This window comes from Elephantulus edwardii, unplaced genomic scaffold, assembly GCF_000299155.1.
Source record: "Elephantulus edwardii isolate Elephantulus edwardi_28Jun2011 unplaced genomic scaffold, EleEdw1.0 scaffold00135, whole genome shotgun sequence".
Taxonomy (NCBI): Eukaryota; Metazoa; Chordata; class Mammalia; order Macroscelidea; family Macroscelididae; genus Elephantulus; species Elephantulus edwardii.
In genome coordinates, this window is record NW_006399885.1 from 2,445,314 (window position 1) to 2,463,103 (window position 17,790).

The following is a 17,790-nucleotide window of genomic DNA, read 5'->3' on the forward strand; positions in this document are numbered from 1 at the left end:
CATTGGTACGCAATCCCCCACACACATCCCCCAACCCCCAAATATAATCCATTCTGCAACCCTCATTCCGTACTCTTACGATAAACATAATGCCCTAAAATATAAAATATTCTCTCCCCCAAAGACTTCAATGCCGTAAACATATTTCATCCAGTTTTTCTCAGTGTTACCCCATCCCGATGTCAGCCTCATTCTACAACAGTGGCACCATATAGCATTTGTCCCTTTGTGACTGAGACGGTAGTTATTTTATAAGCATACAATTAACATTTGTCTATGAAAGTTATTCTGGGCTCGGTTTTTAAGCCATTTCGTTGTGTATTGGGTTCTATACACCACTTTACTGTGCTCAGGTCTGCATTTTTCCCTCTTCCCCTCGACCAGAAGTTTGCTGTCACTCTTACATCTTTATTACTTTACATATAATTTCTCTTCGAATACCTCTTTTTAGGCTGCATGAGATTTTCTTAGTTACAAGACTTGTAATTATCTTCACATTTTTTGTGCTTATTTGTGTTTCCTGGATCTGTGTTTTTTACAGCTTTAAGCGATTTTGGAAAAAATGTTCACCATTTTTTCTTCTTTTTGTTCTGCCATCTTCCCTGATTAGTGAGGGAACTGAAATTATGTTTATACTAGTCCATTCTAAGTGGGCTCCTGAGTGATCCAAATGGTCAAAGCACTTGCAACCACAATGTTGAAGGTTTGTATCCACAGAGGCATGTCAGGAAAACATCCTGTGAACTACTTTTGAAAACAAAACAAAATAAAACCCAGCCATGAAAATCCTATGGGAAATTCTAGGAAGAGAGGGGCATAAGTGCATCATCTTTCCCAATAAATACAAGAAGACAGACAGCAAGTACATAGTGCTAGGCTTTGAAGAACTCTGAATCAGGAAGCAGAGGAAAGTAGAAGATAACTATAAAAATGCAAGAATCAGGAATTCATTCCATCAAATCCTATAGGACAAAAAAAATCACTTCTCCCACTGTTCAGTATCTCCCCTAAGCTGTAAGAGCCATTGGCTACTGTGAACTGGGGAAGTAGCCCGGGGATGTATTGTCCTGGGCAAATCTAATATGTCGTATTGCATCCTAGTGTGTGCCTGATTCAGTTGCATGTGAATGCTGGGCAAAGAATAAGGAAGACTAAAGAAGAACTGATAACTCTGAATTATGGCACTGACAAAGAATATTGACAACTGGCAAGAATATTGACAAAGTTCCTATCACGGACTGCCAAAAGGACAGACAAACCAATATATCTTGGAAGCTGTACAAGCAGAACATCACTGAGGTAAGGTGTGCTTTGCATGTGTTATGAGAAGGGACTACTTCTTAGAGAAAAACATCATGGTTGGTTAACAGATAGTCAGCAGAACAGAGGGAGATTGTCAACCAGATAAGACCGACAGAGTGCTGCCACCACGGGGTCAAGCATGATGTAAGGATGGCACGGGATCAGGTCCCTAGGAGTCAGAGCTGACCTGATGACACCTGGCAAAGAAACTTCGTACACACACAGCAACTAGGAGGCGAGGAGAGGGAGAAAGAGCATTTCCCAAAATGACACAACATTTTCCCAATTCAATGAAGGCCAGGAATCTACAAATACAAAAAGCTCAAAGGCTCTCAAGCAGGAAAGCCCTCTGGAGCACAGGGCTCCTGGCATACAGGAGGCTGCCTTCGGCATTAACTCAATGACAAAGGCTTATATTTTGTATGGTTGTTTTTAATGATTCTTTATTTCAAGTAACTTATTTTTCATTTTGAAGGTGAAAGTGGCTTATTTTTTATAAAGCATCTTTATGTTTTCTACTTTCTGTATGTTCAAACCCTCCATTATAATAATTCGAAAAGTAAAAAAACTAAAATCTTTTATATCTGAGCAAGACACTGAGTGTTCGTTCTCAAAGCCCTTAGAAAGGTAATGATATACTTGCATTCTCTGAATTTTAAGACATGTCACTATAGATGAGACCATCATAGATTACATAATTTCAGACACATGAACCATAACAAACAAATCACCTTGAAAATATTGGAAGTAACCAGAATATCTTCTCATCGCCAAAGACTTGTCTCCAATTTTTACTGAATCCAAGAGAGAAACCGTTTCCATCAGGTCCATAAGAAAATGTGGGTGCACGGAATGATTCTGTTTCATTGGAAAAAACCCAGACAAACACACAGTAGTTAACATATTCAAGTATCATAGAAGAGATGGGACATGTTTTTTTATTTTCCTTTGATGCAAAAAGTATAAACGTATTTTTAAAACAATATATATTTGTACCAATTAAACAATAAAGTTCCAAAACTTGGAGAGAAGTATACATACATCTCAACATTTCATCAAACTTATAAAATGACAGTATCAAAATAATCGATTAATATTAGTGAAGGTCTACTGAAGCATGTACAATGATAACTTACTTTGAGTCTTTTGGTGCAGAAGTAAAAAAAATATTCTAGCCCTTACAACTTTTATTATTTATAAATTACCTGCCATGCGTCTGAGGACAGATATCTGGGATCCAACGATAAATGAGATAAAACGTCTACCAAAGAACCTTTAGTCTAACAAACAATCTTCTAAACTTTTAACAATGTGGTAAGTTCTAAAACAGTCAATGAGAACACTGAGGTAAAATTAATTAATTTGTTTTTTGTAATGATAAGAGACATGTGTTGAAGGTCGAGGATGGGAAAAAATTTGAGAAGTAACATTTGAGCTTGGTCTTGAACAGTGAGTAAGAGATGAGGGAGGATGTACATCGTGACGCACAGCCACTTACTTCAATCGTGGCTGTAAAGGGAGTAGAGGCTAGAAAAAGAGACAGGCTTCCTAAGAATCATATTAATGCTTCTTTCTCCTGTGCTGTCCCTCCACCCTCCCAAACATGATGTCCCTCTCCAAGGACTGATCCCTCCTTGCAACAAGTCCAACGTATGTCAGATCGAGCTTCAGAATCCTTCCCTCCAACGAGCAGCCTGGCTTCATCCTCTCCAGGATGAACCTGTTTATTCTCTTAGCAGTCCAATTCTCTTCTCCAGTACCAAAGCTCAAAGGCATCAACTCTCCTTCTATCATTCCTAGTCATTGTCCAGCTCTCTGATGGATAACAAGTAATTGGAAAGACCATGGTTTGGATCAAGCGCACCTTGGTCTCCAGACTCACATCGTTGTTCTTCAATACTTTGGAGAGGTCTCTGACAGCAGACTTTCCCAATGCAATTCGTCTTTTAATTTCCTGGCTGTTGGTGCCAAGAGTGTTGTCTGTGGAGTCAAGCAAACTGATGCTGTTAACAATCTCAATCTCTTCACCATCCATCATGATGCTGCTAAAAGGCCCAGTGGTGAGAATCTTTGTTTTCTTGATGATGAGCTTCAATCCATATTGAAGGCTGCAGTCTTTGACCTTCTCCAGCAAGTGCTTCAGGTCCTCCTCAGTTTCAGCAAGCAGGGTTGTGCCATGTGCATAATGCAGATTGTACAGAATAAAATTTTTGTGTGTGGTACTATAAAGGTGAGAAGACAAGCATTTACTTGTGTCTGCATCCCTTTTTTTCTATGAAAGACACTCCCTAAATGGGTAAGACTAGTGAAAATCTGAATACATGATGGAGGAACTTGATCAGAAAACCTAAAAGAAATCTGTGGTCAAATAATTGCTGCGTCAGTGAGATGCCCCTTGGCAGCCTTCAAAAGGCAATTCACCCATGGCTAAGCCAGGTGGCTGATCCAACCTAGGTCAAATCTTTGCAAAAAAGATTGTGGTCTGAGAAAAGAATATTCACATCTGAAATCTCAGTGAATCTACGGATCCAAATGATTTAAAGGCTTAACTCTGTAGTTGTGGATGCTGCATTGAAGGCAATGGCCACCAGATTCAAAGGGATCAGCTTGCATGTGTGGGATGATGGCAGAAATGTGAATACTAGAACCACAGGTACTCTGGGGAAGGAGGCAAAACTCAACCAAACCGAATTCAGTCCAGTGCTTGCTGGGCCGACTCTATCCATGAGGAGACTCCAGGTCTTGAAGACTGTAAACCTTTATGGAAGGAGACTGCCCATCTTTCTCCTTTGGCACAGCTAGTGGATTCAAACCACTGACTTTTCAGTTAGCGTATAACACAAAACAGAGTACACCAACCAGGGCTCCTTCAGTGAAGAAAGGATCTCATTAAACATCACAAATTAATCTCAGGGGAGCTAGATGACAGGAAGAAGGGATGAGGGGGTGGGATAACCCACAAAGAATGCAAATGGCATGTACCCTTGAATCACAATCAACTCACAGCTGGGTTCTTCAGGGGGTTTTTAGAAGCTGTAAATTGCATTAGAGGAGACTGTCCATCTTTCTCCCTCAGAGCAACGGATAAGTTGGAACTAACTGTCTTTGGGTTGGCAGCCCAACTCCTTACCACTAGGCCATGACAGCTTCCCAAAGCATAGAACAAAAATGTTAATGTAGCAGCAGAAAATTAGACAAAGAGCAGGAATCTGGGGTTGAATCTGTAAAGGAATGAAGTGTGTTAAGGTAATGTTTTCCCAAGTGTTAAAACTCTTTAATGAGTTATAACTTTAGAGATTTGCAAGTATGCTATTTAATGAATTAGAAGAGAAAATAGCTGAGAATACTGCACTAAATCGATATTACTGCTATTTGTGGAAATGAAAATAAAACATTATCATTTCCTGTGCGTGCATGTATGTACGTACATTAAGTCATGATATAAAATGCCCTTATTAATATGGTTACTGGGAATAAAGTGTGAAAAAGACAGGTCCCTATGGAGCTCTGGTGGCCTAGTGGCAAGAAGATGCACTGCAATTCCAGAGGTATGCGGTTCAAATCCACCAGATGCTCTGCTGGAGAAGAAGGGGCAATGACCTCCTGTTTCAGTCAGATCTGATTTGATGGTACACACACAGAAAATAATTTAAAGAAAAGAAAAGAAAAAGACTGGTCCCAGAAAACAGCTGGGTCTCCCAGGAGACACTCATCTCTCACCTACCCACAGGGCCTGGACAGCAAATCTGTGTTCATGTCCACCTACGACTGTACTCAGCTCCAAAGGACTGATGGCTCATTGGAAAACGGCTCAACAGTTACTAAACTGATAAAGTCTGAAAAGAAGAAATCTAGTTTTCCATACAAAATATCTCAGTTTTCTGACATTGTGGGAGGTCTGAGGGCTACATGTTTCATTTTTCATGGTACTCTGTGAAGTGGATATAAATTGGGTGAGTTCATCCAAGGAAGTTTATTCACAATGAAAAGAGATGAAGGGGCAATGAAACTAGAAGATGCTCAACTGTGGGAGGGTAAGCTGGCTAAAATACAGGCCAAGCAAACCTGAAACTGTAAGACCCTCATAATGAACATGAATTATAAGCAAATGAAGATGACAGTTATCTAAATATAATATCTTAATCTCCCTAAAAAGGATTTTAGTGTTCGGTCTTAAAACTTGTACCATTCCAATTCTCCTGTCATTCACACACACACACACACACACACACACACACACCCCGCCAATGATTTTCAGTGACAAGCAGTCCTTTAGTTTTTTACATTATAATTTAAGAAAACAACAAATCTCTAATCTCCATATTGGTTGATTATCCAAACTCATAAATAACTAAATTAGAGTTAATTATATGGCAACAATTTTGTTTTGACTACTATCATTGCACAGAAACTGTTTGTCCTATTATTTAAAACTTAAATTCTTTCATTATATTTTTGTTTTAAAAATGACAAAAAATAAAAAAAAAATTCTGGTGATAAACAAGTTTCATAAATTCTGGTAATACATAAATTTCACTGACAAATGATACAGGAAGGAAATGACTGGATTATCCAAAAGCAGTAATCCTACCTCAAAATCATGGAATGTATTTCAGTCAACTCTGAAATAAATTATTTGGCAAAAGCAATAAACATATACAATACTTCAGTTAAAATAAAAGTGATAGTTATGGATTTAAAAGTGTTTCTTTGCTATCTGAATATTACATACTCATGGTGTGTAAATCTATTCTTTCATAGATTGGTATTGTGAAGATAGCTTTTTATTTATTAAAATTTGGAAAACAATAATCAGTTCTATCTTTTTATCTACAGTACAGGATTTTAAAAAAAATCTAAGAGTCAATCTCCCTTGCACAAACTTCTTCAAAATAAGTGACTTTTACACTATGCCTCTCTTCCTTTCCAGACACAATTTTAGCAAATTTTTGACACTTCATTATCACTTGGCTGCTGTTCCTCTCTTGAGTTCATATTCTCTTACAATCATTTTCCTACATGATGATGATTTTAATCTACTGACCTATTGTTGTTCTATTTTTTCCAACCAGCCAGCAGTGGTAGCTGAAAAGTGACAGGACGCTGATGAAGAACATTGCAGACACAAAGAAAAGAAAAAGCACGTGGAATTTTGCACGGGTATCAGAGAGTTCATTCTGAGGGAAGAAAAAAACCCAACAATTAATTCTGAAGATAGACAAGTTCTGCATAAGACCCTTACTACTTAGTGTTCATTAAAGTTATCACTCTTAAAAAAATTTGTATCAAGCATGAAAAATAAGATAAATCAGATACTGCATCTCAAAGCAACAACCGCAAAAGCAAAGAACTGGTATTGTTCAAAGACTGATTACATTAGGTGGTCAGAAAGGGCCACCTTAAATATTGGTTTTAAACATTTAAAATGTAATCTACCAGATGCTCTGCTGGAGAAGGAGAGACAATCTCCTCCTGTACCAGTTAGATCCGGTTTGACGGTACACACATACAAAATAACATTTAAAAAGTTTAGCAATGCTTTCGGTAATAAAATAAAAAAGTGGATTCTTACACTTAACAATTTTCATATATATATATATGTAAGCTTTCTCCAACATCCTGGCTAAATGAGGGTTTTCTCTCACCTATGCTAAAATATTTTCATTTCATGCTGTTAACTAGGAACTGTGATATATGAAAGTGGTGGTAGAGCTTGTCCATTTCTAATGTCAATTTTCTGAACATCACTGACACCAGAGGTGTCCATGGCTTCTGATGCTGGAATTCCAAACCTTTTCACCCCTGTGTCCTTCCTACAGGGCCTTTGTAGGTCATTATTAAGTCTGAGGGGAAAAAAAATTTACGAAAGCCTAAACTACTAAAAATTAACTCAAATCCATGGCTGTTGAAGATTCGAACTGCTGACCTGTATGTTATGCACTATACCATAAGAGCACCTTCTGTGTGGTATGAGTAAGTGAAAACAGCGTCTTGTTTTCCTCCTTATGATTGTGTGCATATAAACAGTAAGAGACTCTTTCCTACAAAGGCGTGTCTGTGGTTTTCTGTCCTTGGACGCGTAAGAATTGGAGGCAAAGAAATAAGGACTCTAGGAAAAATCTAAGGCCAGCCTGCTCCTTGCAGGCTCAAGCTCACCCATCCAACATTGACAAAAACAACACCAAAAACAAACCAGTAAGAGTTTTAACCTAAAAAAACTAGTGTCTATTAATAAGAAGGAGAAATGGTAGCTCTTAACATAAACCACCTACTCCAGCCAGAGACAAGGTTGTCCTGTTTGAGTTGAAGTCTGTGAGTTAAAAAAATTTTTGGCATTACCATTATTCCAACATTTCTTTTTTACTCTTTCTTCCAGAGTAACTGCAAGACATTTGAAGTGTCCTAAGGATTCTTATATATTTCCATTGCATGAAGTAAATTAGTATTATGCAGATTCATCATACATATTACATGCATATATAGTGTTACACATATTCATCATCAACAGCACAAAAAAGATCACAAGGACGTCACTGGCAATGATGCATTTTACCTTTGGACAACTTTCTGTAGATTTCCTGCGGCAAAGCTTGTGCAGACAAAGACAATGTGTTAAGAAATCAAATTTTAGACAGAATTATCCAACACTAGAGGTCATTCTGTGTTTTGAAAGAACACTGAGATGTTACTCTTTAAACACCATCTAAGATATTTTCTCATGGGAAACACAAAAACAGATAAGAACATTAAGTTCTTCAAGCATACTTGAGACATCCTTTAAGTTTATACTCAGTTTTTAAAACAAATATTTGTATTTCTGTTTTAAAAACAAAGGAATAAAAGTCAACTTTGGGGGGGGGCGGGAATAATTCCAAGTAATAGTTTTTAAATACTAGATCTGATGGTTTCCTATTACTTTCACTTCTAGCAACCTTGGTTCTTTCATGATTATTTCAACAGCCTTCTAACCAAGTGTCTCTTTTTTTTGCGCCCACCCACTTACAGTCTATGTCCAAGCCAGCAATCAGAGCTATCCTTTGAAAAGGCAAATTATATCACCCCTCTGCTCAGAAGGCTCCAGTACTTCCTTAGTCTGTTCAGAGCACAAGCACAAGCCCAAGTTCTTATGGTGGGCTGTATCTCCCTCCCATTCACGCTACTCGAGTCCCACAGGCCTCCAGGTGTGACACAAGCAAACCTACCTGGGTTGCTCCTCCTACCTGGGGCCTGTCTCTGCTCTCCAGTTAGACATCCTCTATCTGTAATGCTGTCCTCCCAGGGATTCACACACTCCTGCACCACCCGGGCTCGAATTTCACCTTTTGATCATTCTCTTTAATACCAAAACCTGCACCCATAATAACTGTCTTGTGCACTGGCCAAGGCCCATTCCCTGCTCTATTTTGATTTCCCCACAGCACTGACTCTCTAACATTCAGAATAATTGTTATTTACCTTCCCCTGCTCAAAAGGAAGTTCTTCAAAGACAGGACACTTTGCTTTGATTACTGTGAAACAAGTAAGTACAAGTGCCTATAACACCACCTGACACATTACTCACTCGCCCATCACTGTGAATGGTCTCATGGCTGACTCTCCAGTGAGTTTTCAGAGGCTGTGAATCACACAGAGGAGCCTGCCCATCCTTCTCCCTCAACTACTGGTGGATTTGAACAACCAGAGAGGAATCACCTTTGTGTTAGCACTGCAGCTCCCTAAGTGGTATACCACCAAGCTTCCTCACACGTAGTCAATGCTTAATAACTAGGCATTGAGTGAATGAAGAAAAAAGGTTGACATATACTATTTTTCCTTACTCATAACAAATCTAACTTTAAAAATTAGAGAAGATTTTTAATTCTTTGATCGAAACAGAGAAATGAATAGATCTCTTATCTGGCCCTGAAATCTCTTATTTTAACTGGAGTCACAGTGCAGCTCAAGCCAGTTCAAGTGGTAAGCTGAACAAAGGTACTGAGTTCAGAAGAAGAGGCCAAAATCCATGCAGTTGAGACCATAGATAGGCAGTGGGTTCTTCTTTGTAGCAAGGTAGCATCAGTGCTACCAGCCCCCAGATCTACACACCCAAGTTTCAAAATTATGAGGATACTATGACAAAAATCCCTCTGAACTGTGTTAGATACATTCCTGTAAAAATTGATGTTTGGTGATTTGGGGCTTTAACTATGACTTTCCAACTACTGTTATGAGTAGCACGTTATGATCAAAGAATAAAGTTTGGCTTCCAAAACTATTAAGTATCCAGCCTTGAGCAGTTACTTCTTTAATTAATCTCAGGTTCTAACTCTGAAAACTAGAATAACAGTTTTCTGAAAACTAGAATAAAAGTTCTCTTTCACAGAACTTTTACAAAGTAAAAATGGGAAAGATTTTCAACACATAATTATCCTTTCAAAGATTTAAATGCAAAACCAAAAGCAAGAGGAAGGCCAGAAGAAAAACATGAGTGAATATTTGTCTAAACTTACAATGAATGGGCTCAAGTGTGTCAGAGGTGATGAGGATGGCACAGGACAGGACAGGGTTCTGTTGCACAGTGTCACGATGAGTCATACTTGACTCAATGGCACCTACCTACTAACAACCGACTGAAGTGCATATAAATGAAAATGGGGGAAAATGCTTAAAAATTACATTCTGATTTGGCAAAAAATGAAACAGCATCCTATTCTCCTGTGGAGCACTTGTCCTGTGGACTCAAAGCCGCCAAAATTTAAGTCGGCAGTGCAACTCATAATGCACTAAACCACCCAGGCTCCTGGTCTTCATATAATGTTGATGTTACAGCCATTGAGTCTGTTCTGACCCTATGCACAACAGAAGAAAACTACACAACCTTGCACCATCCTCATAATCTTTGCTATAATTAAGCTCATTGTTGCAAGTTATTACATCAATTCATCTCACTGAGGGTCTTCCTCTCCTTTCTTGATCCTCTACTTTGTCAAATAAGATGTCAATAAAACTTCTTAAAACACATGTATAAAAACTGACTAAGGAAAGTATATTCCCCGAAGATAGGACTCTCTCCCATTCCAATTGCACTTTGCAGAGGCATCTCTTGTTAGCAATTTCTTAACGCATTCTCCCAGAAGTCTTTACAAAGACAACTAGGTGATTTTTCTATAGAAAATGTAGCATACTGTTTACATTTATATACTAAGAGATCTAAATGACACTTCATACAGCTTCTTGTAAACAACTTCCTCTTTATTTTTTAAGGCCAAACATTGTTCCTTTCTAAGCATATATTCTGGTTTGAGTTGCCCCTTACTGAAGGACATCTGGATTGTTCTCAAGCATTTGCTATGAGAAAGAAAGTTGCTCAATCTATAGAGACAAGAAGCACATTAGTAGTTGCTGGGGCTTGAGAAGTCATTTTTACTGCTGTAAAACAGCAATTAATCCCACTGACACAGAGAAAAGTAATCACTAGCCTAAATGTGCCATAATTATGCTAAGTGTGTAGCTGAACCAATGTGAATCACTGAGAAGCTAATTATGTCCTGTCTAATATTCATTTAAAAATAAATGAGTGTGAACAAAGGTAAATTTTATACTTCTTGTTATTTGATTTATTATAAATACTAACTAGTAAAGTTAGAATAAAGTATATATTCCTGTAATGAAGAGTAAAATAATCTTTAGGAGGATACTATTTTTCAGATGTCCCAAGTACTAGTGAGGACAGAAAAACACTTACCGTCCAAAATTTGATAAAGTACTGTAGAACTGTTGTAGCCACAAAAAGGCAGTATAATAGGGAATACAATAAAAACTGCAGGAAAAACTTATAATTAGAAAATCCCACACAGTTATTCACCCTAGAAAAACAAAGAAAGTCACACTGTGAAAACAAGATGGATTGGAACACTTAATCATTGTTAATTAGTAATAGATCATTTGCAAAGCATAAGGAGCAAGGTCTTATTATTTTAAATTTTTTAAAATTTTCTATTGGTTTTCACGCAAAATTTGTATGTCTAGTGTTTCATTCATGTACACTGTGTGCTACACATCCTTTCATTCACATTGTGTTTTATATGATCATTCCCATACACTGTTTTATAAGATTAATCACCATTGATCTACGGCCACTATTACCCTGTCTTTTGAGGTTCCCACTAGATCTTTTCTAATTCCTTCACCCCCTCTGCCTGCCCACCAAACTCCACAATTCCATCATTTTCCTCTACCACCATCACTCTCAGTACCCTCTGTTCCCTCCTCTCCTTTTTTTTTCATTTTTGTACACATCTTACTCGTTATCATTCTACTTTAATAAATTCTAAAAAGAATAAAATTATGACATTTATCTGGAATTTTAATGTTAATTCTTAACTATACCATCCATTAATTAAGAACATGAGAGTATATCCTGAAAAGAAAAACCTTTCATGTAAGTATGTACACACACATCCAACTCCTCCAACCCTTTTAGATAGGTCACTCTTAAGTCTCTGGATAATGAAAATGACTTTGAACATGTAGAAACAGTACAGTAAATAATGTACATCCTCTCTTTCCCTTCTCTGCACCCCTAAGTAATTACTGGTTTTTTTTACTTACCAAGGACAGTGATGATCCATCTTAAGAATGCATCTAAAAAGTAAATGAACACAAGAAAATTCATGTTAAAAAATTATGCTAATTTTAGTTCCTCATAATTCTGATTTAATGTATTTCCTTTAACAATTACATGTTTAAGAATCAACTCAGAAAACTCTCCTATCCTCAAGTCTATTCCGAGTCCCAGTAAACAGTTCAAGCTCAACTCATTACCATCAAGTAGAAACCAGCTCATTGGCAATCCTCCGGTCGTCTAAGAGGAGACTGCCCCTCTTCTTCAGAGCCACTCCTTTCCGTTAACAGCACATTTCCTGATGGGTTACTAGAGTTTTGCTGTTGTTAGGTGCTGTGGAGTACAATTCATTGAAACTCCGAAAACAGACCTGAACTCTGTCCTATCCTGTACTGCTGCAGCCTCTGTATCAATCCATCTCATCAAGGATCCTCCTCTCTTTCGCTGATCCTCTCCAAGGAATAACCTCTCCTAGTAACCTGCCCAAAGTATGTGAGACAAAGCTTTGTCATCTTAGACCCCAAGGAGCATTCTGGCTGCATTCTCTTCAAGACGTATCTGTTTGTTCTTTGAGGAGTGCATGGGATGTTCAGTACTCTCCTCCAACCAATACAACAGCATAAAGACATCAATTCTTCTGTCATTCTTCCTAATTGCCCAGCTCTCTGATGTTTAACAAGTGATTGACAAGACTATGGCCTGAATATGATGCACCTTAGTCTTCATATTGACATCACTGTTCCTCAGTAATGTGGAGAAGTCTTAACAGCAGACTTGTTCAATGCAATGTCTCCTGAGCTCCTGACTGCTTTAACCAATGGTGTAAATTGTTGTTCCAAGCAAGATAAAATCATTGGCAGCTTCAATCCTTTCTCCATCTATTATAATGCTATCCATTGGCTTTATGGTGAAGACCTTTGTTTTCTTGATGCTGAGACATAATCCACACTTAAGACTGTAGTTCTTGTTTCAAGTCCTCCTCACTTTCAGCAAGCAAAGTTGCATCATCCACATGATGAAGGCTATTGATGTGTCTTCCTCTGATCCTGATGCAACATTCTTCTTCATGGAGTCCAGCTTCACAAATTATTTGCTCAGCATACAGATCGAACAGGTAAGGAGAAAGAACACATTCCTGACACACACCCTAATGGACTACTACTACAGGACAGAGTAAATTTTCAAGGCTATCAAGCTTTATGCAAGGCAACTAACTGTCTCACCTCTCTCCTTCTGAGTGTTTGCTGGATCTGAACTGCTGACCCTTTTTGGTTAATGGCCCAATGCTTAAAAAACAGTAAGCCAAAACCAAACCCACTGATTCTGAGTTAATTCTGATTCATGATGATTGACCCATTATTGGGTTTCTGAGGATGTAAATCTTTATGACAGGAGACTGACCATCATTCCTCCTTGGCATGGCCTGACAGATTGAAGATGCTGACCATTCAACAAGCAGCCCAATATATAAAGCATTATATCATCACATTTCTTTAATTAATTTCACAAGTTAAGAGGTGATGCCTTTTTCTATTGAGAATTCATTTCAGTAAAGCCAGTTGTCTTGGACCACATCAAAGGACAGATAGTTTAACACACAGATCAGGTTCCTGATACTTTGTACATTAGGTAGTTTCACCATACAGATTATCAAAGGGAAATAAAATGCAATATATTATTTAGGTTATTTTTAAAGTGTGCAGATCATAAGAATAGAATTCTAGAACAAAATATTAACACTGAAGTATTCAAAAATGGGGTTTTTTTCCACCTCAGATTTTATAAAATTTTACCTAATGGGTAAACTGCTGTACTTTTAGTAGAAAGATTTTTAAAACCCCACAAAACCACTCTAAAATATTTTCCTTGAAGTATACATATTCTGTATTTATGTAAGCTTAGACCACAGACAGCCTTAAATTATATAATAAATAAGTAAATGTCCAGGTTAGTGTGTTCTGATGACCTAGGAGTAAAAAGTTGAGCTGTCAACCCAAAAGCAGGCATTTCAAATCCAGTTAGCTGCTTGGAGACAGAAAGAAGGGCAATCCTCTCCTGTGCAATTTACAGCCTCTGGAAACCTGATGGAGGGTCAGTTTTGAGGGCAATGAGTTTTAAAGCCCAGGTTAAGTAGTTTGTCTAATCAAGATTCTGAAACTCGGCCCCCTTCCTTCAACACACTACCAACTCTTGACAAAAATATTAAAAAATATATATGTGCAAAGGATAGAATCTTTATTAGTTTCTTGGTAAAAATGACAAATGTTCATTTTTTAAAATTAGCTTTTAGAGTTTTTTAGGTTTTTCAAATGTTACTGTGTTTTTGATGGTTTACTCAGTAATGTCAGGTTTGACAACTTGTCCACAAGCTGTTCTACATTAGAGTCATTGTGATGTCAACACCCTTCTTTTTAACTGTGCTCTGGCTGTTCTGTGACCAGTGCTCTAGTTTCTCTGCCCTCTTATCTATTATCTTTGCTTTGGATTAACTGTTGACTTTTTGTTCTTATCACACAGACGATTTTTTAAAATGCCTAATACTCTGCATTTTACCCACTGCACTGTACTGAATTGGGCATATCTGCTGTCAAAAACCTCTTGAAAGTGTCAAGGAGCAAGCATGTCAGTTTAAAGACTAAGGTGTGCCCAATCCAAGCCAGGATATTTTTAATTGCTTCATATGTGTGTTGAACAATAAAAAAAGAAGACTGAAAAACTGATACCTTTGGATCGTCTTGAACACTCCATGGAGTGACAAAAACGTATGAGCCCTGTCTTGGAAGAAGCGAAGTCAGAGTGTTCTGTAGAAGGGAGGACGGTGAGACTTGGTCTCCAGACTGATCACAGGTCATCAGAAGGGGCCAGTCCTCAGAGAAGGATCTCATGCTTGTGAAAGTGTTAGGTTAGTGAGTAAGAGGAAGGGCCTCAGCAGTCTGAACTGACAGTGCCTGCAGCAATGACCTTAAACACAGAGACTGTAATAATGGCACAGGGCTGATAATGGCCTGTGTTTTGTGTTATTGTGCAGAGTCACTATTAGTCAGAGCCTCTAAGGCTCCTGATAACACTAGTCCTATTCTTCATTTTGTCTTCCAAGCACTTATTTAGCTAGAAGAGGACTGCAGGGGATAGTTTTTGTGCAAAGTTCCACTGGGCAGTACTTTCAGAGAGCTCTTTAGCCTCATCCAGCCCAGCAAGTCTGGACTTCGATGATTCTGAATTTTGTTCCGCATTTTTTCCAGGTCCTTCAGGGTTCATCTCTTTTGGTCTGGACCAGAAGGGCCAGTAGAAGAGTTGGGCGCCACCTAGTTTTTGGGTCTGGTTTGTTAGGTTTTAATAACGACATTAATAATAAAACAGCATAAATGTCATGGTATTTTAAATGCAGGGAACAAAGTGATCTTTCTCCAAGTGGCTATTACTACTTGTTCGATATTAAACAGAAAGGAAGCATATTAAAAGTTGGGGAGACAGTCTATCAATTAATATAAGAACTGTTACCAAAGATTACTCCTGGGTACATTGCAACCTCGGTAAATGTATCTGTTATGTGGCTATAGATATGGCAAATGATGGCAGAGGAACTGTGTGCTAAGTACAAATTCCAGAACATGTTCTTCTCCCGCCTCTCCTCCCCAGCCATTTCCCTAGCTTGGTTTAAATGAGAACAAATGAGTGAGTCACACTTACTTGTCACATGCTGAGCAGTGATGTGCGCGATCAGGCTTTATCAACTGACATCTTTCACAATATCTGATGGCTACATTTAAGAATTAAAAGGAAGCTGTTGAAGGATTTGCAGGCTTAACTATTTTGACTATAACTTGCCTTCATTTCTTTTTCTAAACATCTCTGTGAAGTTGACAACTATTAATTGTCAAATAATACCAAAATGAACTAGAGGGAGTCTCAATCAGAATGTGAAGAGATTAAAAAACCAAACAAAAAACAACAACAACAAAAAAAAAAACCAACCAACCAACAACAAACAAAACCACCTCAGAAACACAGTTATCTAATCTTCAAATGAAAGGGTACAGCAAAAGCAAACAAATACATTTGCAGGCATTTCCCCCCTCCCTCTTTTACCTTCTCCTAAGTTAATATATTCTTGATTAAGTATACTTTTTAAATCATTCATTGATGACACACACTATTCAAATTCAAACCAGATTTCTCAAATGATGGTTTGCTAAGAATAATTCTTGAAACTTTCCATGACCAAAGATGAATTTTAAAAGGAGAATCAAAGAGTAAACTCATAAATACAGGTGAGTCTGTAAAGGGTACCTATATACTGCACATTTACATAACTGCATCATTAACATAAGAGACACAGGGGACAGGAAGATTTTGTTCCTCCACTATTATTTCTGGCACCAACAGTATTCATTTAATAGTCAAACCATACAAACACATCATGGCAGAAATGAATATATTTAAAAACCATTTGGAAAGGAAAGCTTAAGCATCTGTCTTACTCCTTGAAGCCGATGAGGTATAGATTGGTAACTCCCTTGCTACTCTTCTCAGAATTTCTTGCTGTCTTTCTTGGTTGAATTCCTTTTCATAACGTTCCTTTTCAGAACTGGATAAGTAGAACTATAAAGAGAGAAAACTATTAATTTTGTAATCCCATGATAGTACTCTTCTTATGCTCAGAAAAAAATTTTAATTGAAACATAAAAAAGATCCCAAACAATTTGTTTTAGGAAGGGATAACTTGTATTCAAATTTAAAGAAATGAAATCAGGCATTTTTTTTTTTAAATTAGTTTTGTTGGTTGTTTTTTTTTTTTTTAAATCAAGCATATTTTAACAGAAGCTACATGTCTTTGATAAATTAAAAAAAAGATTGGTCCTTCATACTAATAATGATGGCAGACCATGAACAAAATCCTTTTGTATCTTTATTTTAGTGCACAGTGTGATTACAACCTTCCATCAAAAAAGCTTAATAAAAACTTGCTATTAGTAAAAAGTTGATGTTGGAAGGCTACTAACAGATGACCAATCATTTTTAAAGGCTGTTTAAGGAATCCCAAGCTTCAATGTGCTAACATAACCCACGTACACAGCATCACACTATACTCTAGCCAAATTCAAAGGTTTCAGTAATATATACTTGTATCAACTGGGCAATTTTCCTTCTTAAAAAAATATAATTTTGTTGCTGTAGTTGAAAAATATAAAAAATGTACACAAATCCACCCATTTCTAAAACTACAATTCAGAGACATAAACTGCATTCAGTTACACAACCCTATAAGTTTTTCTTCCTCAATTAACATAAACTCAATGGCCCCTAAGGGTCTTGTCTACTCTCTTTTTGTGTTGCTGATCTGATCTCACAGAGTTAATTAAGAATATGATACCCAAGGTAGACATTTTTTTCCTTAGAGGATCTAAGCCATAATTTAACTTTGAAGACTTGAGGCTGTATGTTTCAGGCTTAACTTTTTTTACAGATTGTTTTGGGGCAATGGTTTTTGATGTTAGCCACTCTTCATGGCCCCAACAAGTCTAGAGTCCATGAGAATTTTAAATTTGTCAAAATGTTTTACGACTTAGTTGTAGTGTTAAAAAGCTAACCAGTAAGATCCCTTTTTCTAGAACTATTAAGGATTTGTCAAGGCAAAACACTTTATTTCAAGGAAAAATTCCATATTTTTTTATCTATTCCCACCAGATGACCAGCCTCTAAGCTCATTTTTTTAAAACAGCATTTTATCTACAAAAGTACTTGTTTAATTGCTTATATTTATATGTCACTCCAACAGTCAAAGAGGACTCTCAAGTTATGTGATGGAACAAGAAGCTTTGCGTTTCCGTCAGCCTTCGTTTTGCAGAAGCTTGGTATATCTTTGACATACTTAGAGACAATGC

At 37.4% G+C, this 17,790-nt stretch overlaps 1 protein-coding gene across 2 annotated transcripts in view; it reads right to left on the bottom strand.

Moving 5' to 3' along the window:
* Nucleotides 1-17,790, bottom strand: part of ZDHHC20 (zinc finger, DHHC-type containing 20) — an 80,961-nt gene that overhangs the window by 8,210 nt on the left and 54,961 nt on the right. For both annotated transcript variants that reach the window (XM_006894105.1, XM_006894106.1), the window contains exons 4-9: nucleotides 16,387-16,507; nucleotides 15,596-15,665; nucleotides 11,893-11,925; nucleotides 11,027-11,147; nucleotides 6,347-6,479; nucleotides 2,034-2,160 (exon numbers count right to left, since the gene is read on the bottom strand). In XM_006894105.1, coding sequence (XP_006894167.1) covers nucleotides 2,034-2,160; nucleotides 6,347-6,479; nucleotides 11,027-11,147; nucleotides 11,893-11,925; nucleotides 15,596-15,665; nucleotides 16,387-16,507 — 605 coding nt within the window. The remainder of the gene's footprint in view (nucleotides 1-2,033; nucleotides 2,161-6,346; nucleotides 6,480-11,026; nucleotides 11,148-11,892; nucleotides 11,926-15,595; nucleotides 15,666-16,386; nucleotides 16,508-17,790) is intronic.